This window comes from Oryctolagus cuniculus, chromosome 9 (assembly GCF_964237555.1).
Source record: "Oryctolagus cuniculus chromosome 9, mOryCun1.1, whole genome shotgun sequence".
Classification (NCBI taxonomy): Eukaryota; Metazoa; Chordata; class Mammalia; order Lagomorpha; family Leporidae; genus Oryctolagus; species Oryctolagus cuniculus.
In genome coordinates this window covers 71,419,359-71,446,704 of record NC_091440.1, presented here as the reverse complement: position 1 = coordinate 71,446,704, position 27,346 = coordinate 71,419,359, and the positions used below count along the sequence as shown (strand labels likewise).

Below are 27,346 nucleotides of genomic sequence, written 5' to 3'. Positions count from 1 at the left end.
CTTTGATGTCCCCTGGTGACTGGTCATTACAGTAACTCTTCAGTCTGAACGAATCTACAGTCGTAAGAATAGATCTATGGCTGTTTCTATTGAGTGGTTTAATGTGATTCAGCAGTCAGTAAAGAATTCATAGCTCCCCTGAGCGTGCAGAAGCAGTACAATGTGATGGCCTCCCATCTCCTTCATCATGTCTCAAACTTCTCAGTCCTGTCCATAATTAATTCATGAATTATACCCTTTGCCTCATTTCCATCTGGAAATGTCTTTATTCAATTCAGTGGCAACTTAGTTGCCATAGAGTGTGCTTGGTGATAAGAAGTGCAAAGATGAATGAAAACTGGGGACTGCTTGCATTATCACAGAAATGTCCAAGCAAAGGAAACAGGGACAAAATGTATTGCAAACCTGAAATGCTCATCACTGTTGGGGTTTGAGCTGACTGGAGAGGCAGGGGGATCCCTACTGCTCAATGATGGGGCATGCCTGGAGTGTGGGCTTTATCCATATTGATGATGGCGTCAGTGAGTAGGAATTGAATCATATTTGTGACTGAGAAGGAACATACTGGCTACAGATTGCAGGATGGCTTGGAGAAGCAAAACTGGTGGTAGAATAGTTCAGGTGGAAACAGTAGGTGTACACGCCAGAAAAATGTGAAAATAGACATGAGTATGAGAAAGAGGGAGAGAAGGGACTTGTGGATATGCCCAGTTTTCCCTTTTTTTTTTTAAGATTTGTTTACTTATTTGAAAGTCAGAGTTACACAGAGAGAGAAGGAGAGGCAGAGAGAGAGAGAGGGAGGTCTTCCATCTGCTGGTTCACTCCAATTGACCGCAGTGGCTGGAGCTGTGCCAATCTGAAGCCAGCAGCCAGAAGCTTCTTCCAGGTCTCCCAGGTGGATTCAGGGGCCCAAGGACTTGGGCTATTTTCCACTGCTTTCCCAAGCCATAGCAGAGAGCTGGATCAAAAGTGGAGCAGCTGGGACTCGAACCAGTGCTCATATAGGATGCAGGCACTGCCAGCAGCAGCTTTACCCGCTATGTCACAGTGCTGGCCTGTTCCTTTTTTAAAAAAATAAATTGTATTTATTTAGTTGAGAGACAGGTAGAGGGAGAGCTCCCATCCATTGGTTCACTCCCCAAACGCCTGCAATAGCAGGGCCTAGGCCAGGACGAAAGCCAGGACCTGGAAACACAATCGGGATCTCCCATGTGGTGGCAGGGACTGCACTACTTGAGTTATCACTGCAGCCTCCCAGGATCTGCCTTAGCAAGAAGCTGGAGTCAGGAGTGGAGCAGGTGTGGAACCCAGGTACTCTGCTATGGATGCAAGTGTCTCTACTGACATCTTAACCACTAAGCTAAATGTCTGCCTCCTCCCCCAGTTTTCTAATTCACGTTCATGAAGCTGTCACCAACCAAATGTGTATCATGTAGATAGAGGTCAGTAGAGATCTTTTTGTGATCTAAATTCGGAACACATGGAGGTTTAGATGTTTATGAGCATTAGCTGGAGATGTTTGGAAGGTGCCAGCCATATGGGACTGAGGGCCTACGCAAATCATGGCTAAAGATATAGTATGGAGGTCCCTGGCATATATGCGGTATTTAAAACTTGTTGATAACCAAAAATGCCTAGGCAGAGAGGACCAGAATGAGAAGGAAACGGAGCTTAAGACCAAGCCGTAGCACTCTTTAGACAAACACTGGGAGACCCAGATGAAAGTCTTGGCTCCTGGCTTTGGCAAAGGCTGTTGCAGCCCTTGGGGAGTAACCAGTTGATGGAAGATTCTCTCTCTCTCTCTCTGTTTCTTTCTCTCTTTCTCTCTTTTTCTCTCTTTTCATAAAATAACTATTTTGTTTATTTTAATGTATTTGACACATAGACAAAGATACAGAGATATTCCATCTGTTAGTTCATTCCTGAAATGGCCACAAAAGCCAGGTCTGGCCAGATCTGTGCCAGGAGCCTGGAACTCAATCTAGGTCTCCTACCTGGGTAGCTAGGCCTGAAGTACTTAATCCATCTCCCGTTGCCTTCCAGGGTGTGTTAACAGGGAGCTGGATCAGAAGCAGAGCATATGGGACTGGAACGAGTGCTTATAAGGGAGGCTGGTGTTGCATATGGTGGCTTAACCCATGGTGCCACAATGTGGATTCACTTTGGATTAAACTTTACAAGAATTGTACAGGGAATATGATGAAAATTAAAGCTTTCTGAGATATTTAAAGATCACATGAATGAATGGAGGGAAACAACAGTGCTATATATTAGAAATATTCTTTTCAAATAAATACACAAATTTATGTCAATTTCAGTAAAAATCACAATTGGATTTTTTCCCTAGTATGGGGAGAATCTTGTATTTTCTTTCTGAACTAGCCAAGAATTGTAAAAAATAAGTGTAGTGAAGGACACTTATCATTTCAAATATCAAAATTATTATAAAATTATACTATATTCAAACAATATGATAGGAGGACAAGATTGAATAAATGAGTGAGAAAATGAATTTAGTGACAGTCATTGTGATGCAAAAAGTTTAAGCTGCTGATTGGCATGCCTGTATATTGGAGAGCCAGGTGTTGAGTCCCACCTCTCCTTCTGATTCAACTTCCTGTGATGCACACCCAGGGAGGCAGCAGGTAACAGTGCAAGTACTTGGGTCCCTGCCACCTAAGTGAGAGACTCACAGGGATTTGCTGGCTCCTGGCTTTGCATGCATTTGGGGAGTGAACCAGCTAATGAAAGATAGCTCTCACTGTGCTGCCCTCTCTCCCTGCCTTTACCACCCCTGTGACTCTGCCTCTCAAGTATTTTGAAAGCAAGAGACAGCTTAGAAACAAACCCATGGTGTGGCCATGTGGAGTGAGCGCCTGGCACAGCAGTTAAGCCACAGGTGTGGTGCCTGCATCCTATCTCTGAGTCCCTGGGTTCAATTCCTGGCTCTGTCTCCCTATTACGTCTTCCTGCTAACACACACACCAGCAGCCAGTGGTGATGGCTCAGGTAGTTGGTTCCCAGTTGTCCACGTGGAACTCCTGAACTGAGTTCCCAGATCCTGACTTCAGCCTGCCACAACCTTGACCCTTGCTTGTTTTGGTGGGTAAACCAGCAGGTGGAAGTTCTTTCTCTCCCAAATGAAATTAAATGATAATAATAGTAATAATTTAGCAGATGCTAAAAGTGACATTTTAAGTCTGTGGGGAAAGAAGGGATTATTCAGATAAATACTGCTGGGTCAGCTGGTTAACAATTGGGGATAATTGTGAAATGAGACCCTCATAATATGATAGAACAAAACAAATTTCAAACACACAAATTGTTTATATGTAAAAAAGTCATAGGTTAGAAAATGATATGAAAGAAAATATAAAAAACCTTTATAAAGCAGGAAAGAACTAGCTACTCAAAATACATTGAAAAAAATCACAGAGCAAATTAGTAATGGATTCAACTTGATACTAACCTTTAGAAGTGTTTTCTTTTCTTTTCTTTTCTTTCCTTTTGACAGGCAGAGTTAGACAGTGAGAGAGAGACAGAGAGAGAGGTCTTCCTTCCATTGGTTCACCCCCCAAATGGCCACTACGGCCGGAACGATGCCGATCCAAAGCCAGGAGCCAGGTGCTTCCTCCTGGTCTCCCATGTGGGTGCAGAGCCCAAGCACTTGGGCCATCCTCCGCTGCCTTCCCGGGCCACAGCAGAGAGCTGGACTGGAAGAGGAGCAACTGGGACAGAACTGGCGCCCCAACCGGGACTAGAACCTGGGGTGCTGGCACCACAGATGGAGGATTAGCCTAGTGAGCCGCAGCACTGGCCTAGAAGCATTTTCAATAATTTATCTAGGGTGAATAATCACAAATGCCTACAAAAATTTAGCTATAATGTGTTCATTATAGTACTTATAATAGAGGAAAGATATAAGCAATCTAAAAATCCAGCACAAAAGAATTAAAACAGAAATACTGTGCTTGCTTTAAAATGATTACGGTGTGGCAGGTTAAGCCACTGCTTGGATGTCCGCAGCCTATATCACAGTGTTGGTTTTAGTTCTGGCTACTCTGCTTCGCATCCAGCTTTCTGCTAATGCTCCTGGGAAGGCAGTGCATGATGGCCCAGGTACTTGGGCCCCTGCCACTCACGTGGGAGACCCAGATGGAGTTCCTAGTTCCTGGCTTCAGCCTGACCCAGCTTCTGCTGATGAGGGCATTTGGGAAGTGAACCACCAAATGGAAGATATGTCTCCCTTTCTCCCTCTCTCTTTCTCTGTTACTCTGCCTTTCAAATAAATGAGTGGATGAAAGAATGAATGAATAAATAAATAAATCTTTTAAAAACAGTGAAGTTAGCCTTAAGCCTATGCGTAATTTCAATCTTATAAGCTAAGATCTGTGTTAGAACGAGGGTGGTGTTGAATACCAGCTGATAGACTGCCTCCAGGTTCCTAAGAACTGTTTGGTGTCGTTAGTCATACTTTTGGCTGCTTTTGAATTCACAAGTTCTTTTCTGATACCCAGGGCTTTCCTCTCGGGAGGCCATTGCTGCTGAAAACAGGAGGCAGTGGGATGCCAGAGCACCTCAGACTCTGTTGCAAATGATGGCAGCGGTTGACATCACCTCCACCTGCTCTACAGTGCCTGCTGGTGATGGTGAGTCTGTGACCAGTTAGCACCAGTTCTCAGCAAGGGAAGATCAGGGTCCTGGTGGCCGTGTTGTTATTGCTCATCCTAATGTGATAGCTCCCGTACCATAGTACAAGACTTATAGATTTTATATCAAACACCTTTCTTTTTTTTTTCTTTTTAAAGATTTTTATTTATTTATTTGAGAGGTAGAGTTACTGAAAGAGGAGGAGACAGAAAATTCTTCCATCCACTGGTTCACTCCCCAAATGGCCATAATGGCTGGAGCTGAGCCAAACTGAAGCCAGGAACCAAGAGTCTCAGCTGGGTCTCCCACATGTGTGTTAGGGACACAAGTACTTGGACATCTTCCAGTGCTTTCCCAGACTATGAGCAGAGAGCTGGGTTGGAAGAGGCACAGCCAGGACACAAACCAGCGCCCATATGGGATGCTGGTGCCACAGGCAGAGGCTTAGCCTACTGCGTCACAGCACCGGCCCCTCAGGTTAAGCCACTGCTTTCAAACACACAGTTTTGGTTTTTTCTCTATCCCTAGAGAGACTTAGCTGCTAATGTAAGACAAGTGACCACCCCTGCCAAGACAACATAAAGGAGGAAAAATCCAGAGTGCCACTTTTCTCAAAGTGAGGAAGAACACACACAGAAGAGCAGCGAACCTGATGGGCCCTCCAGTTTGGTTGCAATTTCATGGAGGGTCATTCTTTCACCTGTAAAATTGGAATTAAAAGAATAGCTATCCCTATGAGAATAGTGTGCAGATACACATAAAATTGCTTTTGAAGCCAGCATGCCATTTAAAAGTTAGGAGTGTTCAGCAAATAAAAATTTTTTAACCTGAATTCACTCATGTACATTTGAAACTCTAGCATAGTCCCTCCTTCAGAGAGCCTCACAGCTGCCTCCAGCTGTTACTGCACAGGAGGCGAAGATGCTGATCACTTACGTCCTTCCTGTGTTCTTCATCACATGCCACTGGGGAGGGCTAAAGTGGAGACCTGGGCTGTAAGTTGAAATTTGTTTAAAAGATGTATTTTATTTTACTTGGGAGTCAGAATCAGAGAGAAAGAGAGAGAGAGAGAGAGTGCTCCTCCATCTGCTGGTTCACTCCCCAGATGGTCACAATTGCTGGGGTGGGGCTGGGCCAGGCCAAGGCCAGGAACCAGAAGCCAGGAGTTTCTTCTTGGTCTCCCATGTGGGTGGCAGGGGCCCAAGCACTTGCACCATCTTCCACTTCTTTCCTAGGCTATTAGCAGGGAACTGGATCGGAAGTGGAGCAGCTGGAACTCAAACCAGCACCCATATGGGAAACCAGCATCACAGGCAGCAGCTTTATCCACTACTCCACAATGCCTGTTCCTGAAATATTTAAGTAGATCACAAAATCAGTAATTTTAAGTGTGCGAATTGACTCATGAGTCAAGAGGACAATTGAGGGTAAATTTAAAATAAGCAAATAGAATAGAAATTTTATCACACCAAAAAAGCCATTTTAGAAAATGAGAAATGAGGCCGGCGCCGCGGCTCACTAGGCTAATCCTCCGCCTAGCGGCGCCGGCACACCGGGTTCTAGTCCCGGTTGGGGCGCTGGATTCTGTCCCGGTTGCCCCTCTTCCAGGCCAGCTCTCTGCTGTGGCCAGGGAGTGCAGTGGAGGATGGCCCAGGTGCTTGGGCCCTGCACCCCATGGGAGACCAGGAAAAGCACCTGGCTCCTGGCTCCTGCCATCGGATCAGCGCGGTGCGCCGGCCGCAGCGCGCCGGCCGCAGCGGCCATTGGAGGGTGAACCAACGGCAAAGGAAGACCTTTTTCTCTGTCTCTCTCTCTCACTGTCCACTCTGCCTGTCAAAAAAAAAAAAAAAAAAAAAAGAAAGAAAGAAAGAAAGAAAGAAAAAAAAAAGAAAATGAGAAATGAGTCTTCTCTTTAGCTATGTGACAGTGAGACACTAAACTTTACTGTATCTCTTTTTTTTTTTTCCTAATAAAATCAGAGGTTAGCTGCAAGATTCTAACATTTTGTGATTTTATAAAAACTCACAGGAAGTGACCGGCATTGTGGCACACCAGGCTCTGCAATGCTGCACCCTACATGAGCACTGGTTCAAGTCCCGGCTGCTCTGCTTCTGATCCAGTTCCCTGCTATTGCACCTGGGAGAGCAGTGCAAGATGGCCCAAATCCTTGGACCCCTGCTACCCACATGGGAGAAGTGGATGGAGTTCCAGGTGCCTGGCTTCTGCCTGGCCATTGAGGCCATTTGGGCAGTGAACCAGAGGATGAGAGGTCACTTTGACTTCCAAATAAAAAAAAAATAAATCCTAAAAAAATAATTCAAATGAAGAAGCATAAGAAGGCTGGTGCTGTGGCATAGTAAGCTAAGCCTCCACCTGTGGCGCCAGCATCCCATATAGGTGCTGGTTCGTGTTCCGGCTGCTCCTCTTCCAACCCACCTTTCTACTTATGGCCTGGGAAAACAGTAGAAGATGACCCAAGTGCTTGGACCCCTGCACCTATGTGGGAGACCTGGAAGAAGCTCCTGGCTTTGGATTGGGCCAGCTCCAGCCGTTGCGGCCATTTGGGGAGTGAACCAGTGGATGGAAGAACTTTTCTCTCTGTCTCTCCCTCTCTCTGTAACTCTCTCTCTCTCTCGAAATAAATAAATCTTTGAAAAAACGAAGAAGCATTTTTATTTTCAATAACTCATTTTCCTCTTTAGATGACCATGTTATTGTGATTGAAGGCATTTCAGAAAACAGAAAACAGTGGAGGCATGAAGCACCTGGAACTTTAATGAGTGTTTTGGCCTCAGCGCATCTAACAAGTAGCTCATTTTCTGCCGACGAAGGAGAATTTGGTATGTAGCTTATTTTTAATAGCATAATCTGGATCTTTTTTCACAGTTATTTAGTGCTTTGGCATTTATTTTGCTATACAGTATGATATAGGAACTAATTTAAATGTTTTTCTCCAAACAGTGAATTTCCCAATACTTTGTTTTAGATAATAGATTTTCTTCTTGACTCAAAATACCAACTGTATCATTTACTTCATCCCTAAAAAGTTGAATCCATTCCTAAGCTGTTTTTTCTCCATTGATACATAATTAACATTTCCTACACTTATATCATTGGCGTTTTTTAAGGATATTTATACTATAACAGTATAAATTTCTTCTGTGAAAAGTTTTAAAGGATGTTACATGCTAATGAAAGAGGAACAATGAATAAACTCTAAACTTTTATACTTGTTTGTTTATTTTTATTTATTTGAAAGGGAGAGAGCTTTCATGCACTGGTTCACCCCCAAATGGCTACAACAGACAGGACTGGGTCAGGCAGAAGTCGAAAGCCAGGAGCTTCATCTGGGTCTTCCATGTGGGTGCAGGGACCCAAGTACTTGGACCATCTTCTGCTGCTTTCACATGCATTAGCAGAAAGCTAGATTGGAAATGGAGCAGCCAAGACTCAAACCTGCACACATATGGGATATTGGCATTGTAGACCATGGCTTAACCTGCTATGCCACAACAGTGGCCCTTAAACATTTATATTTGTATTACATAAAGGTTATTTATTTATTTATTTATTTATTTTGACAGGCAGAGTTAGACAGTGAGAGAGAGAGAGAGACAGAGAGAAAGGTCTTCCTTTTCTGTTGGTTCACCCCCCAAGTGGCTGCTACGGCCGGTGCACTGCACCGATCCGAAGCCAGGAGCCAGGTGCTTCCTCCTGGTCTCCCATGCGGATGCAGGGCCGAAGGACCTGGGCCATCCTCCACTGCACTCCCGGGTCACAGCAGAGAGCTGGACTGGAAGAGGAGCAACCGGGACAGAATCCGGCGCCCCAACCAGGACTAGAACCCTGGGTGCCGGCGCCACAGGCGGAGGATTAGCCTAGTGAGCTGCGGTGCTGGCCTACATAAAGGTTATTTTTACATCAGTTCACTCCTTGCAGTATAATAGCAGGCAGCATCGAGTAGTGGAATAAAAAAAAAAAAAAAAGGAATAGAGTGGATACTCAACAGAGCTGGTAGAACTTCTGACTCTGATGTTTGTAATAAGATAACCAGTCTTGTCTTTAGTTTTCCACATTTGTAAAACCAGCATTATGGTAGCACCAACCTCCAAAGATTGTTTTCAAAGATTGTTTTAAATATTAATGAGATAATGTATGTAAAATGCCTGGCAAGTTGACTAGTTCTTAGTAAGTTATAGTTTTTAAAATAGTGGTTAGTGGTTGGGCATTTTGGAAAGTGACTAAGATGTCGCTTTGGATGCCTGCACCCCATAAGAGAGTGCTTGAGCCTAAACCCTTGCTCTTGCTCCTTGTTCCAGCTTCCTGCTAATGCATACTCTGAACGGCAGTAGGTGATGGCCCAAGTGATTGTGTCCCTGCCACTCATGTAGGAGACCTGGATTGGGTTTCTGGTCCCTGACTTTAGTCCAGCCCATCTCTGACTGTTGTGGGCATTCGGGGAGTGAACAGTGGAGCTGAGTTTTCTCTCTGTGTCCGTCTGTCTCTCTCTCCTCTCTCCTCTCCTCTCTCCCTCTCTGTGTATCTGCCTCTCTGCCTCTCAAATAAATAAAATATAAAATCAATTAATAAAATAGTAGCTAGGAATACTGGTTCTGATTAATGTTCCAGTGATCACCAAGCGATTTGAGGATAGTCACTTAACCTTTCTGTGCCTCAGTATTCTAATATTCATCAGTTCTGAGTTTCACTCTTCTCCCCCCCATTTTTATGTATTTTTTAAATTTTATTTATCTGAAAATAGAGATAGATATAAAAATAAAAAGATAATGATGTCTTCCATCTATTGATTCAGTTCCCAAAGTCCTGCAGCAGTTGTGGGGAGTGTCAAAGCCTGGAGCCAGAAACTCAATTTGGTTGTCCCAAAGTTGGCTGGCAGGGGCCCAACTATTGAGTTATCACCTGCTGCGTCCCTTGGATGTGCGTTTGCAGGATGTTTGAATCAGGAAAGGAACTGGAACTTGAACCCAGGCACTCCGATATGGAATATGGATATCTTAACTGTTATATCAAACACCCACCCCCAGGGCCAGCCCTGTGGAGTAGCAGGTTAAGCAGCTGCTTGCAATGCTGGTATCCCATATGGGTGCTTGTTCAATTCCTGGCTGCTCCACTTCCAATCCAACTCCCCGCTAATGTGTCTGCTAATACCCAAGTACTTAGGCCTCTGTGCCTAAGTGGGAGACCTGGAAGAAGCTCCTGGCTCCTGGCTTTGGCCTGGCCCTGCTTGGGCCATTTGGGGAGTAAACCAGCAGATGGAAGATCTCTCTCTCTCTCTCTCTCTCTCTGTCTGTCTCTCCTTCTCTCTATGTAACTCTAACTCTGCCTTTCAAATGAAACAACTAACTCATTAAAAAAAGGAAAAAAAACACCACCATCCTCTTTTTTTTTTTTTTTTTTTTGACAGGAAGAATGGACAGTGAGAGAGAGAGAGACAGAGAGAAAGGTGTTCCTTTTCCATTGGTTCACCCCACAATGGCCGCTGCGGCCGGTGCACCGTGCTGATCTGAAACCAGGAGCCAGGTGCTTCTCCTGGTCTCCCATGGGGTGCAGGGCCCAAGCCAAGTACTTGGGCCATCCTCCACTGCACTCCCGGGCCATAGCAGAGAGCTGGACAGGAAGAGGAGCGACCGGGACAGAATCCGGCGCCCCGACCAGGACTAGAACCCTGTGTGCTGGTGCCGCAGGTGGAGGATTAGCCTATTGAGCTGCGGCGCTGGCCCACGATCCTCTTTAAAAAATTTTTTTTCTCTGAGGCTGGCATTGCGACATAGTGGATAAAGCTGTTGGCTGCAATGCCAACATCCCATATGAGTGCTGGTTCATGTCCCAGCTGTTCCACTCTAATACAGCTCCCTACTAACGGCCTGAATAAAGCAGCAGAAGATGTTTGAGTCCCTGCCACCCATGTGGGAGACCCAGCTGAAGCTCCTGGTTCCTGGCTTTGGCTTGGCCCAGCTCTGGCAGTTGCAGCCATCTGGAGAGTGAGCCAGTGGTTGGAAGATATTCTCTCTCTCTCTCTCTCTCTCTCTCTCTCTATATATATATATATAATATATATATATATAATATAAATACACACATATATATAACTCTGACTTCAAACAAATAAATCTCTTAAGATAAATATAAAATTTTCCCCTTATTTTTGAGAAGCAGAGGGACACAGAGGGGAGAGAGAGAGAGAGAGAGCGCAAACTTCCATGCACCAGTGCATTCTCCCCAAATGCTTACAGCAGCTGGGGCTGTGCCACGTTGAAGCCAGAAGCCTAGAACTCACTACCAGTCTCCCACATGGGTGGCAGAACCCTAATTGCTTGAGCCATTACTGCTGTCTTTCAGAATCGGCATTAGCATGAAGTTGGAGTCAGGAATAGGAACCAGTTATGGAACCCAGGCACTTTGATGTGGGACACAGATGTCTTCTTTTTTCTTTTTAAGATTATTTATTTTAAAGTCAGAGTTATATAGAGGCAGAGGCAAGGGGGAGAGAGAAGTCCCATCCTCTGGTTCACTCTCCAAATGGCCACAAAGGCCATTGTTGGGCTGATCTGAAGCCAGGAGCCAGGAGCTTCTTCCAGGTCTCCCACATGGGTGCAGGGGCCCAAGCACTAGGGACATCTTCTACTGCTTTCCCAGGCCATAGCAGAGAGCTGGATTGAAAGAGGAGCAGCCAGGTTTCAAACTGGCACCCATATGAGATGCGGGCACTGCAGGCAGCAGCTTACGCTCTATACCACAGCACCAGCCCCACAGATGTCTTTTTTTTTTTTAATTTTTTTTTTATTTGGCAGATAGAGTTAGACAGTGAGAGAAAGACAGAGAGAAAGGTCTTCCTTCCATTGGTTCACTCCCCAAATGGCCGCCACAGCCAGAACCATGCCGATCCGAAGCCAAGAGCCAGGTGCTTCCTCCTGGTCTCCCATGCGGGTGCAGGCGCCCAAGCACTTGGGCCATCCTCCACTGCCTTCCTGGGCCACAGCAGAGAGCTGGCCTGGAAGAGGAGCAACCAGGACTAGTACCTGGCACCCATATGTGATGCCGGCGCCACAGGCGGAGGATTAACCAAGTGAGCCAAGGCGCCGGCCCCCCACAGATGTCTTAATGTGCATCTTAACCACCAGGCCAAATGCCTACTTGTAAATGTTTCTAAAATTGGTATGAGCATATAGTCAATGGTGGTTTCTATCTGCTATGGAATGGGAAGTAGTCCTGATGTATTGTCATTGCCTGGGCCCTAATGGTCAATAAAACTTGTTGAGTGGGTGTTGGTGAGTAAGGATTTTCTTCCCAGAGAATAAGTGAAATGTTGGGGTGTTAAGCCTGAAGCTGGCCCCTGACCAGCAGGGGACAGAACAGGCACTCCCTGACAAGGCGAGCGAGAGAGGTAAGGTCGACAGGTCAAACACACTGCAAGCACCCGTGAGTTTTGTCGAAGCAGGAACTACTTTATTGAGGAAGTGTACAGGCTTATAAAGCTTATGAAAGACATGCACAGTAGGGGAGCCAATCAGAGAAAAGGTCATGTGGCATGGGTGGACCACGCACAGGGGTGTCTTAAGCAAAGTATAAGGATCACGCACTGTCCACGTGTTAGGAACCAAAGCGGACCTATCCCTGCCGGTGGTCTGATCTTACATAGCTTAACCACAGCAGCCGCAGACACGCCTCTCAAACATCAGCCAGGCGCCATATTGTAATGGAGATTTTAGGCAATGCCCAACAGTGAAATGCTTAATTTCTAAACCAGGTGGTAATAGATTACCTGTGGGAGAGATTGATTACAAAAGATGGCAAATAAGACCATATTCCTTCTCTTGTCTCTGTATTCATGCCCTTTGTGGTAGGTATGGCTTTTTTTTTCTGCAGCGTTAAATGAATTTCTTTCTCTGCCCCTTTGCATCTGGACTGGACTTGGATTTCTTAGGCCAGTAGAATGCAGTGGATGTGGCAGAGTGTGCCAGATCTGGTTATTCAGAGAGTCTTTTCAATGTCTACTCTTGCCCTTGGAACCCTGTCGAGAGCTCAGCTAGCCTGGATTGGTGTGCTGGAGGATGCGGTAGTACGTGGGGCAGGTGTAAGCCATCCCAAGGGAGGCCATTCTGGAGCAGGCAGCCTCAGGCTGGCCTAGCATATGACTACTGACGAGACCAGGGGAACCAATCATTCAAGCTCAGCCCAAATTGCCTGACTATAGATTTTGATCTCAATAAATGATTCCTGCCTTTTCCCCCTCAGTTCGTTCTATTTTGAGAATGAGAGAGCATGTGCTCTGCTGGGGTGCTGGTTCACTCCCCAATTCCTGCAATGGTTGTGGCAGGGCTGGAATCCAGAAACTCAATCCGGGCACCCAATTATTTTAACTGTCAGTGCTGATCCCTGGGGATCAGAAAGCTGGAGTCAGGAACCAGAGCCGGGAATAAAACCCAGGTGCTCCAGTGGGGGACATGGGTGTTATAACTTGCATCTTAACAGCTAGGCTAAGTGCCTACCCCTGGTTACTGTCTTAGGCCACAGGGTTATTTTTCTGCAGCAGTTAAGTCATACAGCCACATTTAACAAAATTCCCAAAGTAGAAGTAAAAGAAGGGTAGTTCTGCATAATTATAAAGCCAGGTTGTGAAATCAGCATTCAGTACTTTCATGAATTCTTTTAGTTCTAGTTTAGATCTTTTAAGAAAATCTGTCTTGGGGCTGGCACTGTGGCGTGGCGGGTAAAGCTGCCACCTGCAGTGCGGCATCCCATATGGGTACTGGTTTGAGTCCCAGCTGCTCCACTTCCAGTCCAGCTCCCTGCTATGGCCCGAGAAAGCAGTAGAAGATGGCCCAAGTCCTTGGGCCCCTGCACCCACATGAGAGACCCAGAAGAAGCTCCTGGCTCCTGGCTTCGGCTCCAGCCATTATGGCCAATTGGAGAGTGAACCATCGGATGGAAAACCTCTCTCTCTCTCTCTGCCTCTCCTTCTCTCTCTGTGTAACTCTGACTTTCAAATAAATAATAAATCTTAAAAAAAGGAAAATCTGTCTCATCAATGCTGTTTATTGCAAAAAGGTTGAAATTTTGTGGAAAATACTGAATAGGCATACACAATGGAATTCTTTTTCTTTTTTTATTTTATTTTATTTTTTTGTCAGGCAGAGTGGACAGTGAGAGAGAGAGACAGAGAGAAAGGTCTTCCTTTTTCCGTTGGTTCACCCCCAAGTGGCCACTGCGGCCAGCGCGCTGTGGCAGGTGCACCGCGCTGATCCGAAGCCAGGAGCCAGGTGCTTCTTCCTGGTCTCCCATGCGGGTGCAGGCGCCCAAGCATTTGGGCCATCCTCCACTGCCTTCCTGGGCCACAGCAGAGAACTGGACTGGAAGAGGAGCCGCCGGGACTAGAACCCGGCACTCATATGGGATACTGGCGCCGCAGGCGGAGGATTAACCCAGTGAGCTGCGGCGCCAGCCCACAATGGAATTCTTAAGCCTGTGTCCTCTCAGATATACTGGCTTGGTCTATTGACTGTTTCAAGCTCAAATCAGCTGAGAAAGTGTATTTTCAGAAAGGACCATTTGGCCTTTTTTTTTTTTTTTTAAAGATTTTTTTATTTATTTATTTGCCGGGTAGAGTTACAAATAGTGAGAGGAGACAGAGAGAAAGGTCTTCCCTCCGGTGGTTCACTCCCCAAATGGCCGCCACGGCCAGAACCATGCCGATCCGAAGCCAGGAGCCAGGTGCTTCTTCCTAGTCTCCCACGTGGGTGCAGGCGCCCAAGCACTTGGGCCATCCTCCACTGCCCTCCCGGGCCACAGCAGAGAGCTGGACTGGAAGAGGAGCAGCCAGGACTAGAACTCAGCACCCATATGGGATACTGGCGCTGCAGGCGGAGGATTAACCCAGTGAGCCATGGAGCCAGCCCCTTGGCCTATCTTTTCTGACATGCAACAAGCCATAAAGATTCCTTTGGGAGGGGTTCATCCCCTTGCCAATGCAGGAAAATAGCCAGGCTGGTGGTTGGGGCAGTGATGAGCCTGATTAACTCCTTGGAGTAACGCTTTTCTTCCACTAGCCTCCCACTGACCCTTACTCCCTTATATCTCTTGGTGACACCCTTAGATTTTGCTACCCTGGTTCAGAGATCCATTAAGCTTGTCATTCCTTAAAAGTGTTGTTCTATGTCTAAAATGTGTAACAGCATCATACTCGGTTCAGTTCTTTGGACTTTGCTCTTGTGAAGATCCTCATGTACAAGTAAATTTAGTAAAACATTTGCACTTTCCCATTGTTAATCGGCACTTGTATTAGTTGGGTTCCTAGCTCCAGCCAGATAGCCCACATCAGCACTGAGGGGTGGCAGAGGATACCTCCCTGGACCCTACAGTGGCAAGCATACGAAAACATGCTCAGCGTTGGTAATCATCAGGGAAATACACATCAAACCACGGTGTGGTCCTGTCTCACACTCCTAGGATGATCTGCATAAGCTAACAAGTGTCTGTGAGGACTAGAAGAGTCAGAACATTTGTGCACTGCTGGCGCTGGACAGTGAATGCTGCCTGGCCCCCAGGTTCTTGACTTTGCCTCAGGAAGGAATTCAGGAGCAAGTGGGAGGATCGCAAATGGCAAGGAACATGTGTTTTATCAAGAAAGTAGAAAGTACACCCTCCACAGTCAGCGTATGGGCCCCCACACAGGGGAGTGGCCCCATCTCTGCACCATGTTTAACGTTATGTGGGTTCCTGGAATCTAGCCACTGCCCCTTTTTGCTCCTTATGTGGTCAGGATTCCTGTCATGGTGGCTGGTAGGTGTGTCATTGAGCATACTAATGTATTACAATGAGTGAATAATGGTCAACCTTGGCCCTCTAAACTGGATGAGCTTTGTCCAGTTTATATATGTATTTGTTTGTCGCTCCCCATCTTCGTGGAGGAACGACACAGGACCCTGCACTGTTCTTTCGTCTGCTCGGCCCTCCCCGGGTTTGCTGCTGGTTCTTCCCGGGTTGGCTACCGACCCTTCCACCTCCGTGGAAGGGCGGTTCCCCCTAGCCACTTTCCCCACTTCCGCGGGGGAGCGGCACACCGCCGGCCGGCTCTCTCGGGGGCTGCACAGGTGTTCCCTCAGATAGATGTTCCTGGTGCATGTTGTCTCTCTCCTCCTTTATAGTCCTCTTCCACCAGTCCCAACTCTGCTACCCACACGCTGAGCGCACTGCTCTCCTGCAATCAGGAGCAGGTCCCACAGTTTATTGGTTGAACTGGAGGCAGCTGTGTAGAAGCTGTTTTCCTCCTCTCCCAGCGCCATACTGTGGGGGAGCAGATGCATAGAATAAGTCTTAATTCCAGTAACTCAGTCTAGTCTGGGTTGCTCCCCACATTTGTTTATATATATATTTGTTTATATATATATATAAATAAATATATTTATTTATAAATATTCATATATTTAAGGTTGATTTATTTGAAAGGCAGAGTTACAGAAAGAGGGAGAGAGAGATATATCATCTGTCCGCTGGTTCACTCCCCAAATAGCCTCAATGGCTGGGGCTGAGCCAGGCTGGAGCCTGGAGTTTGGAGCTTCTTCCAGGTCTCCCATGTGGATACAGGGACCCAAGCACATGAACCATCCTCCACTGCTTTCCCAGACATATTAGCAGGGAGCTGGATAGGAAGTGGAGCAGCCAGGACATGAACCAGCATCCATATAGTTTGCTGGCATTGAGACAAGCAATGGATTAGCCTGCTAAGCCACAAAACTGGCCTCCAGATCTTTTTATATTTAGAACAAGAAGAACCAAACCCATGTTCCATGGGTCTTGAGCTAATAGGAATTAGTGTCTCCAGCTGGCTTCTTCTACCTCCCTGTCTTATGATAGAAAACAGTATAGGGGTTCCTCAAAGACCTAAAAATACAACCACCATATGACCAACCCAGCAGTCCTACTTCTGGATATATATCACTGAGGATCAAGGAACAGTCCTCCCCAAATAAGGCATTTCTGGCATGCTAAGCATTTGGCTTAAAGGAAAAGTGTGCATTGTTTCTGCCCATCCAAGAGTGGTGAGAGAAGCTCTGCATTCGCTTATCTGCAGACTGCAGAAGGAACCGCAGCTGCCATCCTGCCCTGAAATCTCCTTGTCTATCTGGGAATGTAACCTGCCTGGAAGTATTTTCCTTACCAGATGCCTATCCCTTGGGCTCATTCAGATGTTAAAGAATCTTTTTACAAGCTAAGCTCTGTGCCAGGGACCTTTCATTCCTCACTTCCCCTCCCCCCACACCACCACCCCAAACAATCACTTTCAACCCTTCAAAATTGGTTTTATTCCCCCAGTCTCCCCCTCGCATCTACACAGAAGGGCACAGAAGCTTGTGAATGATGCTGGGATTTCGGGTCTCACACTCCTGTGATTTTGCCCTTTAATTTCCCTTTGGCAGATTAGTAAATTTGTGTGCCTTTTCTCCAGTTTGATCTTTGTCAGCTTATTCCAGGCAAGCTTGAGAGAGCAGAGGGGGAATTTCCCTTCTGCCCTGCAGAATACAAAAATAGTTGAAAACAAAATCTAAAAGAGAGATCTTTGTACACCCATGTTCATTGCAGTATTATTCACAATAAACAAAAAGTGGAAACCACATAAATGTCCCTCAGTGGGTGTGTGGATTTTCAGTGAGTGTGTGGCATATACCTACAAGAATATTATTCAGCCCTAAAAAGGCAGGAAATCCTAGGGCTGGCGTTGTGGCACAGTGAGTTAAGCTGCCACTTGGGATGCCTGTGTCTCATATCAGAGTGCTGGCTCAAGTCCTATCTACCCTGCTTTAGTGCATCTTTGAAGGCAGCAGATAATGGCCCAGACCCAGATGGAGTTTCTGGCTAATGATTTTGGACTGGCTGTTTCAGGCATTTGTGGGAGTGAACCAGTGGCTGGAAGTTCTCCTCTATGTCTCTCTTCCTTCCTCTGCTCTCTGTCACTTTCTGCCTTTCAAATAATTTAAAAAAAGAAAAGGAAGGAAAGGAGGGAGGGAGGGAGGGAGGGAAAGAAAAGGAAAGAAAGAAATCCTGGGCTGGTGCTGTGGCTCAGCAGGTTAAGTCATGGCCTGCAGTGCCAGCATCCCATATAGGAGCTGGTTCAAGTCCATGCTTCTCCATTTTTGATCCAGCTCCCTGCTAATGTGCCTGGAAAAGCAGCAGAGGATGGCTAAGTCCCTGGGCTCCTGCATCCACATAGGAGACCCAGATGTAGCTCCTGGCTTTGTCCTGGCCCAGTCCTGGCTGTTGTGGACATTTGGGAAGTGAACCAAATGGATAGGAGATACCTCTCTCTCTCTCTCTCTCTCTGAATCTACCTGTCAAGTAAATAAATAAATTTTTTTTAAAAAAGGGAAATCCTGTCATATGTTATCACATAGATGAAACTTAAGTGTACAGTAGTAGGCTAAGTGAAATAAGCCATACATGTATACATAAAACAATGCATGATTCTGTTACTGGTGATTGCTGGAACATAGTTTCTTGTCTTTGTATAAAAAAGACTTTCAGATATGAGGGAGATCAGCAGTAAGTTAGCCAGTGAAGTTAAATGAAGTGAATACACCTGGCAGCCCAGGCCGGCATCTCAGCAAAGAATTAAGAGCCAGGTCTGTGTTTAGACTGAAGTTTTTATGGGTATGGGCCTACTGTTTCTCCTCCCACCTCCCTTTTCTGGGATGTTGCTGGGCAGAGGGCTTAGCTGCCATGGGATTCCTGAAATTCCTTCCAGGGCTTGTGCAGCAGAGTTATGGGACCTAATTGCCCCCTTGGTGTAGGGCTGGGAAGATTCCCCTGAGCTGTCCCCAGGGGAAGACTAGGACCCAGCTATTAGACATGTGGGCCTGCTGGGCTGCTTCCAGGGCATGCTTCTCTGTTTCTTCCCTCACTCAGCCATACCAAATTCCCACTTTGTTCATTGGCCAGTCTCACACACATGGAATAATATCGACCTTAGCACCTAACAATCACACTAATGTGGTGTATCTAAAGTTGTCAAACTCTTCCAAACTGAAAGTAGAATGGTGGTTGCCAGTGGCTGGATGGAGGAGGAAATGGGGAGTTATTGTTCAATGGGTATAAAGTTTCAGTGAGCTTCTCTTTTATGCAAGATGAATAAGTCCTAGAAATCCATACAATCTGCATAGGGTTAACAATACTGAGTGTTCACTTGAACATTGTTAAGATGGTAAAATTGTTACATGTTTTTTTCCTATGTGGTAAATAGGGATCTTCAGAAGTTTCGTGGCAATGAATAGTATGGAAAACGTATGTGTCAGCAGAGAATTAGACATGAGCCACTGAGTAGGGCCCCGACTCTTCCTCTAGGAGTGAAACCAAGGAAGCTGCTCTCCACTTGGGGTCAACCAAGATCACCCACTTTGCTCTTTGAGCGTAAAGTATCCTGATAAAATGGGAACAAAGCCAAACCAGAAGTCTAGTTTGTAGCCACATGCCCGGAGAGTGCAAAGGTGTGCAACTTACACATTTCAACCACAAAGGCCATTCATGAGCATCACAGCCTCATTATCAGGCAATACCCTTTAGGAATAAAAGCCCCAGCAAGAAAAGATGCTGTGTGCTCTCTCGACTGGCCCATTTCTCCCTTGGAATGTACTTTAATAAACTTTGCTTTCCTATCCCTACTTTCATCTCACTGAGCTGTGTGTAATTCATTACTCTGCTGGCAAAAAAAGAATCAAGGTGAGCCAGCTGCTGCCAATGACAGTACCTGCAGTGATTTTGGTGCAATGATTTCTGCAGCAAAATAAACCCATACTGACTTGTTAGAATATATCTGATCTGAATCTAGTTTAAGGCACTGAGAAGAACAAGACATCAGTCTGAAAACAGTCCTTATCAGAGCAACATGAATTCTGCTAATTTTGAAACCAAACAAACATCCAATTTATGGTAAAACGTCAGTAGGAGAATAGTAAAATAGTTGATGCCTTAAGAGAAATATTTGGGGACAATGTCCAAAAGAAACCAGTGGTTCACAAAAAGGACAACTAATTTTAAGAGAGGATGAGATAGGGCCAATGCCATGGTGTAGCAGGTAAAGCTGCCCGTTTGCAGTGCTGGCATCCCATTTGGGCACTGGTTCGTTTCCTGGATGCTTCATTTCAGATCCAGCTCTGCTATGGCCTGGGAAAGCAGCAGAGGACTGCCCAAGTCCTTGGGCCCTTGTGTGCACATGGAAAACCTGAAAGAAACTCCAGGGTCCTGGCTTTGGATCGGCCCAGTTCCGGGCATTGTGGCATTTAGGGAGTGACCTGATGGGTGAAAGACTTCTCTCTCTGCCTCTGTAACCCTGCCTTTAAAATAAATATGTAAATCTTTATAAAGAAGAAGGAGGAGGAGAAGGAAGAGGAGGAAGACGAAGAAGGAAATGGAAGAGAAGAAGGAGGAGAAGGAGAGGAGGAGGAAGAGAAGGAAGAGGAAGGAGAAGAAGAGGAGGGGGAAAGGGAGGGGAGACGGAAGGGGAGGGGGAGAGACATGATGATGTTGAAGGTGAAGTCCACAGTGGTAGACCATCCAGGTCAATGTGCATAGAAAAAAGTTAATCTTGTTCATGGTCTATGGCCAGTTGGAGAGGACTGAGGATTAACAGCATAAACAATAATTGACACCATAGACGTCTCAAATGGTTCAACTTACAGAATTCTGACTGAAAAACGAACATCGAGTGACCTAAGGCAGAAAGATGGTGGCCACAAAGATGAAAAAGTTGCTGGAGTGGATCAACTCCAGCTTGTGATGAAAATTGGAAGATACGTGTTAGGGTACATGCAGACCTTGAAGATGGTCAGACAACGCAAAGCCAAATTGACCATCCAACTGCCCAGCTTTGAGGTAACTGAAGGAAAAACTGAGCATGTGTCACCCATTGCAAATGCATCAGGAACGAATATCCAGGAGTGTATACTTGTAATCTGGGAAATCTGGAATAGAGTATTATGCCATGTTGGCAAATCTGGTGTCTGTCACTGCAGTGGCAACAGTATCGATTGGGCACAGTGTATGGAAAATAGTACTGCAGAGAATGTACTCTGGCCATCACTGATCCAGGTGATTCTGATGTTATTAGAAGCATGCTAGAACAGACTGGTGAAAAGCAAATCATGCAAATTTTTCCTTTAATAAAACCTGCTGGAGCATTTTAAAAAGAAGAAAATTAAGTTGAGCAAACGTTGTGCTTAATGAGTGCCAAAACTGTTGTATCCAGATCAGCTGCAGTCAAGAGCAGAACTCAATGGAAATTTTCAAGTGGGATCAAGATCCTGAAGCATTTCCTAGAAGAATTGGAACCCAAGATGAAACATGGTTTTGCCAGTACAATCTTGAAGGTAAAGCAGTGGCTCCCAAGAGGTGGGAGTGGCTCAGTCAAAGCAAAAGCAAACTGGTCAGCAGCAAAGGTCATGGCAAATTTTTTGAGATGCATAAGGAATTTTACTTGTTTACTCTCTGGAAAGCCAAAAAAAATAATAGCAACTGGTTATTAAGAGTATTTTGAAAGTGTCAAGGCTTTAGCAGAAAGATGCTCAGAAATCTTCACTGGCGAGTCCTCCACCATGACCACACTCCTGCTTGTTCCTCTCGTTCTGCAAGGACAATTTTATGGGAGTTTCAATGGGAAATCATTCAGCATCTACCTTTTAGTCTTTATCTGGCTCCTCTGACTTCTTTTTGCTGCCTGATATTAAAGAGATCTTTTTAAAAGAAAAATCATTTAGTTTTTTAAAGGCAGAGAGAAAGAGAAAGAACTCCCATCTGCTGGTTCACCCCCCAAATGCTTGAACAGCTGGTGGGGGTTAAAATTGGGAGTCAGAAACAATCCAATAATTGAGCCCTATTTTGCTTCCAGGCTCTATATCAGCAGGAAGTTGGGGAGTCAGGAGTGGAGCTGGTTATTGAGTGCAGGCATTCTGATGTGGAAGATATGAGACTTGGGCATCTTAACCTCTAGATCAAATGTTTGTTCCATAAAATAATCTTTAAAGGACACACATTTTTCAATTAATGTAAAGAGACTTCATTGACATAGTTAGATTTGATTCCCAGGATCCTTTGCTCTTTACCAATGGACTAAATGCCTGGTGTCATCACTTAAAAAATGTTGAATTTGATGTAACTTATGTTGAGAAATAAAATTTTGTATTTTATATTTTTTAAAAGAAGTCTTTTTTTAAAGATGAATTTATTTAAAAGGTAGAGTTAAAGACAGAGAGAGGGAGAGAGAGAGAGGTCTTTCATCTGCTGGTTCATTCCCCAAATGGCCACAACAGCTGAAGATGGCCAATCTGGAGCCAGGAGCCAGGAGCTGCTTCTGGGGCTCCCATGTAGGTGCTGGGGTCCAAGCACCAATTGGAAGTGGAGCAGCCAGGACTCCAACTGGTGCCCATATGGGATGCCAGTGCCGCAGCTAGAGGCTTAACATACTATGCCACAGCACTGCCCCTATTTTCATCCTTTAATTCCATTTTTTCAAGTACTTTTTGAAGTCCCTTCTTATTTTGTGCTTGGTTCTGTTTCCTGGCACAGAGCTCCTGAAACCACTTGAAATCTCTGGAGTGGCATGATTGTCTTTTGTCTGCTAGTGAGATGAACAGTGGCCTCTTGATAGTTTTGGGAAGGGGGATGCTCATCAGGAAGACCACTGCATGATGAGGATTGGAAGGTCCAACACCCCCTTTTCACCCCCCCCCACTCCTACCTTTAATGAGCTTATCTATTCAAGTTCATTGTAGCCCCAGTTACCTGTGTTTGGTGATGAAGTCTATTTTCTCACCTTGACTCGGGGGGGATATGTCTCCCAAGAGAATCTTTGTGACTTGATGCATGTAGGAAAAGATGGGCCAGATGGCCTGTTCTTTCTGTTTCTTCTTTCTTTTCTTTTTGGCAGGGACCCAACTACTTGAGCCATCACCTGCTTCCTTCCAGGGTGCACCAGGTGGGAGCATTTGTCACTTTCTCTTTCATCGTTACTTCTTTTTCCTGTCTTGTGTTGCCTGCTACCCTCAGCACAATGCTGAGTGGTTGGATGTCAGTTGTCATCCCACTCTTATTATTTTAATGGAAATGATTGCAAGGTGTTACAGTTGTGTTTGACATTCCTCGTAAGATTTTTGATACATTCTCCTCTTCAAGTGTTTAGGTGGAGATGCTTTAATCTCTCCCTGTTATTTCTTCAACAGGAGGAACATTAAAACCGTGGATTCCTAAAGGTGAAGATGAAGCAAAGGTGGAAATGGCCTCTGGTGTTGAAATAGATAAGGAACAATTAGAACCACAATCTGATGATGATACGTAAGACCAGATTTTTGTTACATGCATGGGTTCATTTTAGGACTTTTCATTCTTCTTCAATGGCATTATTTTTTATATTTGCATCAGTGATAGTGTCTTTTTTATTTTTTATTATTTGAAAGTCAGAGTTATACAGAGAGAGGAGAGGCAGAAAGAGAGAGGTCTTCCATCCGATGGTTCACTCCCCAATTGGCCACAATGGCTAGAGCTGCGCTGACCCAAAGCCAGGAGCCAGGAGCCTCCTCTGGGTCTCCCACAAGGGTGCAGGGGCCCAAGGACTTGGGCCATCTTCTACTGCTTTCCCAGGCCATAGCGGAGAGCAGGATTGGAAGTGGAGCAGCTGGGTCCAGAACTGGCGCCCATATGGGATGCCGGCACTCCAGGCCAGGGTGTTAACCCACTGCGCCACAGCGCCGGCCCCCAATGTCCTTTTTTTTTTTTTTTTTTAAGATTTATTTGTTTATTTGAAAGGCAGAATTACAGAGAGATGGAGAGGAAGAGACAGAGAGAGATCTTCCATCCTCTGGTTCACTCCCTAAATGGCCACAATGGCCAGGGCTGGACCAGACTGAAGCCAGAAGGCAGGAGCTACATCCAGGTCTCCCACATGAGTGCTTGGACCCAAGGATTTGGGCCATCTTCCACTGCTTTCCCAGGCACATTAGCAGGCTAGATCAGAAATGGAGCAGCTGGGACTCAAACCGGCACCCATACAGAATGCCGACATTGTAAATGGCAGCTTAACCCATTACACCACAATGATGGCCCCTGATATGCTTTCTTAATTACTGTGGCTTTATCATACCTTTTCATATCTGGTAGGGCTAGAACACACACCTTCTTCTAGTCTCTATATCTTTTTCTTAACTATTATTGCCCTTTACTTAATATATACACATCTTTGCTTTCTCTTATAAAGTGTCGTAGAAGCTTTTGTTAGAATTTTGATGGAACTCACATTACATTTATTGATTCATTTATGGGAATTGACATTTTTGTGATTGAGTCTTTAAAACAGTTCTTAAAATTATTTTTAAAGATTTATTTATTTGAAAAAAAAAAAGAGAATCGAAAATGAATCTTGATGTGAATGGAAGGGGAGAGGGAGTGGGAAAGGGGAGGGTTGCGGGTGGGAGGGACGTTATTGGGGGGAAGCCATTGTAATCCATAAGCTGTACTTTGGAAATTTATATTCATTAAATAAAAGTTAAAAAAAAGATTTATTTATTTGAAAAAGAAGAGGAGAGAGAGAGAAAGAGAGAGAGAGAAAGAAACAGAGATCTTGTATCTACTGGTTCATTCCCCAAATGCCAACCACAGCCAGAGCTGGACCACGCCAAAGCCAGGAGCCAGAAACTCTATGGTGGTTTCCCACATGGGTGTCAAGGACCCAAACACTTGGGCCATCTTCTGCTGCCTTCCCAGGTGCATTAGCAGGGAGCTGGATCAGAAACCAAGAGGCCAGAGCTGGAACTGGTGCTCCAATATGGGACGTCGGCATTGCAAGTGGTGGCCTAATCTGTGCCATAATGCCATCCTGTAATTTTTTTTGATCAACCAAATTGTATATATTTATGGTTTCTGACATGATGTTTTGAAATGTTATATGTTATGGAAAGACTAAATCAAGCTAACCTCATGTATTTATTTATTCGTAGTGAGACTGTTACCCCCATTTTTAGGGTCAGGGGACCCCAAAAGCAGGTAATCTAAACAGTCCGTGTCATGAAACCAATCATGAAAGCAAAGCTGATCAATAGCACAGGTGTTGTTCTGTGGCCAAAGCATGGAAAAAGGAGAGCCTATGTTGCAATTCTCAATCTTCTGGGTGCTGAGGGGTCGTAGATAGAGGGTAAAGGGCGTGAGGGGGAGGGGGGGCCTGCTAAAAGCTGGGGAAATCATGGTAATTCTGTGGATTGGGGAACTGACTTTTTTTCATGACTTCATTTGCTGGTTGTCATGAGAACTGTCAACTGTCTTGGCTGTGGTGAGAGTGACAGAACCGAGATTATAATGAGGCTCGAGGTCTGCTTTAGGTCCTATTGGCAGCGGTCTTGGATCTTTTAAAACCAGTTCTGGGGAGAACCTTCTGCCCTGAAGTCATTCTGCTTTTAAAGAGAAACAATGTTAGAGTGGGGTAGAAACTCAGGCATTGCCTCAGTAGCAAGAGCACTTAAAGTCTACTGTTTCAGCACTTTTCTTTTTTAAGATTCATTTTATTTATTTGAAAGGCAGAGTTAGAGAGGGAGAGACGGGGGTGGGGAAGGAGAGAACCAGGGAGAGGGAGAGGAGAGGTAGAGAGAGGGATCTTCCATTCACTGAATTTACTACCCAAATGGCTACAACATCCTAGGCTGGGCCATGCCGAAGCCAGGGAGCCTGGAATTCCATACAGGTCTTCCCCCTTGGTGGAAGGGGCCCAAGCGCTTGGGCCATCTTCTGCTGCCTTCCCAGGTGCATTATCAGGGAGCTAGTTTGGAAGTGGAGCAGCTGGGACTTAAACCCATGCTTATATAGGATGTTGGCATTGCGGGTGGCAGCCCAACCCACTCTGCAGCTGATATTAGCACCTACAGTTTTCAGAAATACAATACAGTGTCATTAGCTCTAGTCACCGTGTTTTACAATAGATTTCTGGCTTTTATTCTTCTTAACTACAGCTTTTTATCCTTGGACCAATTGCCCTTCCCCCCCAGCACTGGTAACCACCATTCTACTTGCTGATTCTGTGAGTTTAATTGTTTTACATGTACATTGTTTTGCATATACATGTAAGTGAGATCATGTTGTATGTGTCTTTCTGTGTCTCTTTTTCACATAGAATAATGTTCTTCAGGTTCATCTATGTTGCCACAAATCAATCACATTAGTTCCTTCCCTTTTAAAACTGAACAGTATTTCATTCTGTCTACATAATACATTTTCTGGGTCAGGTGTTGGACAGAGCTGTTAAGGCACCAGTTGGGGTACCCACATCCCATAACAGAGTGCCTAATCTGAGTCGCAGCTACTCTTTTTCCATTCTACCTTCCTACTAAGGCACACCCTGGGGAGCAGCAGATGATGACTCAAGTACTTGGATCCCTGGCACCCATCTGGGAGACCTGGATGGAGTTCAGGCTCCTGACTTTACCCTGATCCAACCTGGGATGGTACGGGCATTTGAGCAGTGAACAAGCAGATGGAAGCTCTCTGTCTGGCTTCCAGTTAAAAAATTAAAATAAATACGCCGGCGCCGCGGCTCACTAGGCTAATCCTCCGCCTAGCGGCGCCGGCACACCAGGTTATAGTCCCGGTCGGGGCGCCGGATTCTGTCCCGGTTGCCCCTCTTCCAGGCCAGCTCTCTGCTGTGGCCCGGGAGTGCAGTGGAGGATGGCCCAAGTGCTTGGGCCCTGCACCCCATGGGAGACCAGGAAAAGCACCTGGCTCCTGGCTCCTGCCATCGGATCAGCGCAGTGCGCCGGCCGCAGCGCGCCGGCCACGGCGGCCATTGGAGGGTGAACCAATGGCAAAGGAAGACCTTTCTCTCTGTCTCTCTCTCACTGTCCACTCTGCCTGTCAAAAAAAAAATTAAAATAAATATAGCACATTTCCTTTATCCATTTATGTATTGATGATTATGAATCTTTTTTTTTTTTTTTTTTTTGGACAGGCAGAGTGGATAGTGAGAGAGAGAGAGAGAGAGAGAGAGAGAGAGACAGAGAGAAAGGTCTTCCTTTTTGCCGTTGGGTCACCCTCCAATGGCCCCTGCGGCTGGTGCGCTGAGGTCAGCGCACTGCGCTGATCCGGAGGCTGATCCGAAGCCGGGAGCCAGGTGCTTCTCCTGGTCTCCCATGGGGTGCAGGGCCCAAGTACTTGGGCCATCCTCCACTGCACTCCTGGGCCACAGCAGAGAGCTGGCCTGGAAGAGGGGGACTAGAACCTGGTGTGCCGGCGCCGCAGGCGGAGGATTAGCCTAATGAGCCGCGGTGCCGGCTGATGATTATGAATCTTAACATCCATGAATGTAGTAGAGCTCTCCCTTGTTAAGTTTTAGGATTTTAGGGTTCAAAGAAGGTGAGGAGGTGGGTAGTTAAAGTAAAAATACATTATTTTAAAGGGGACAGAATGGGGGAGATAAAGAGAGTGGAGGTTCAGCCTGGGCAGGGGGTTGGAAGCCAGGTTTCATTCCATTTGAGAAGCCAGCAGAGTCCCTTCCTAAGTGCCTTGTTGGGGGAAGTGCAGAGCGCCAAATGGGTGGGAGACCTGCAGAGAGGCTCCTTGGTGAAGTTTACAAGCAGTGTTTTAACAGTTTGGAATGTCCCCAGGTGAGGGGCTTTCCAAAGCAGTAAACATTCCAGTAGCCTTTAGATGAACTATC

At 45.7% G+C, this 27,346-nt stretch overlaps 2 protein-coding genes across 5 annotated transcripts in view; one reads left to right on the top strand and one right to left on the bottom strand.

The window, feature by feature from the left end:
* ALG11 (ALG11 alpha-1,2-mannosyltransferase) overlaps positions 1 to 27,346 on the bottom strand; it is a 62,163-nt gene that overhangs the window by 11,175 nt on the left and 23,642 nt on the right. For 2 of the 4 annotated variants that reach the window (XM_070048910.1, XM_070048914.1), the window contains one exon: positions 22,615 to 22,934. In XM_070048910.1, the coding sequence (XP_069905011.1) occupies positions 22,899 to 22,934 (36 nt within the window). In that variant the 3' untranslated portion in view covers positions 22,615 to 22,898. Of the gene's footprint in view, positions 1 to 17,029; positions 22,935 to 27,346 lie in introns of those variants that run through there. The other 2 variants (XR_011378820.1, XM_070048913.1) reach the window with 2 other exon arrangements.
* NEK5 (NIMA related kinase 5) overlaps positions 1 to 27,346 on the top strand; it is a 98,615-nt gene that overhangs the window by 64,193 nt on the left and 7,076 nt on the right. The window contains 4 exon segments of the mRNA XM_017350285.3: positions 4,518 to 4,649; positions 7,353 to 7,490; positions 22,583 to 22,630; positions 22,875 to 22,986. Coding sequence (XP_017205774.3) covers positions 4,518 to 4,649; positions 7,353 to 7,490; positions 22,583 to 22,630; positions 22,875 to 22,986 — 430 coding nt within the window.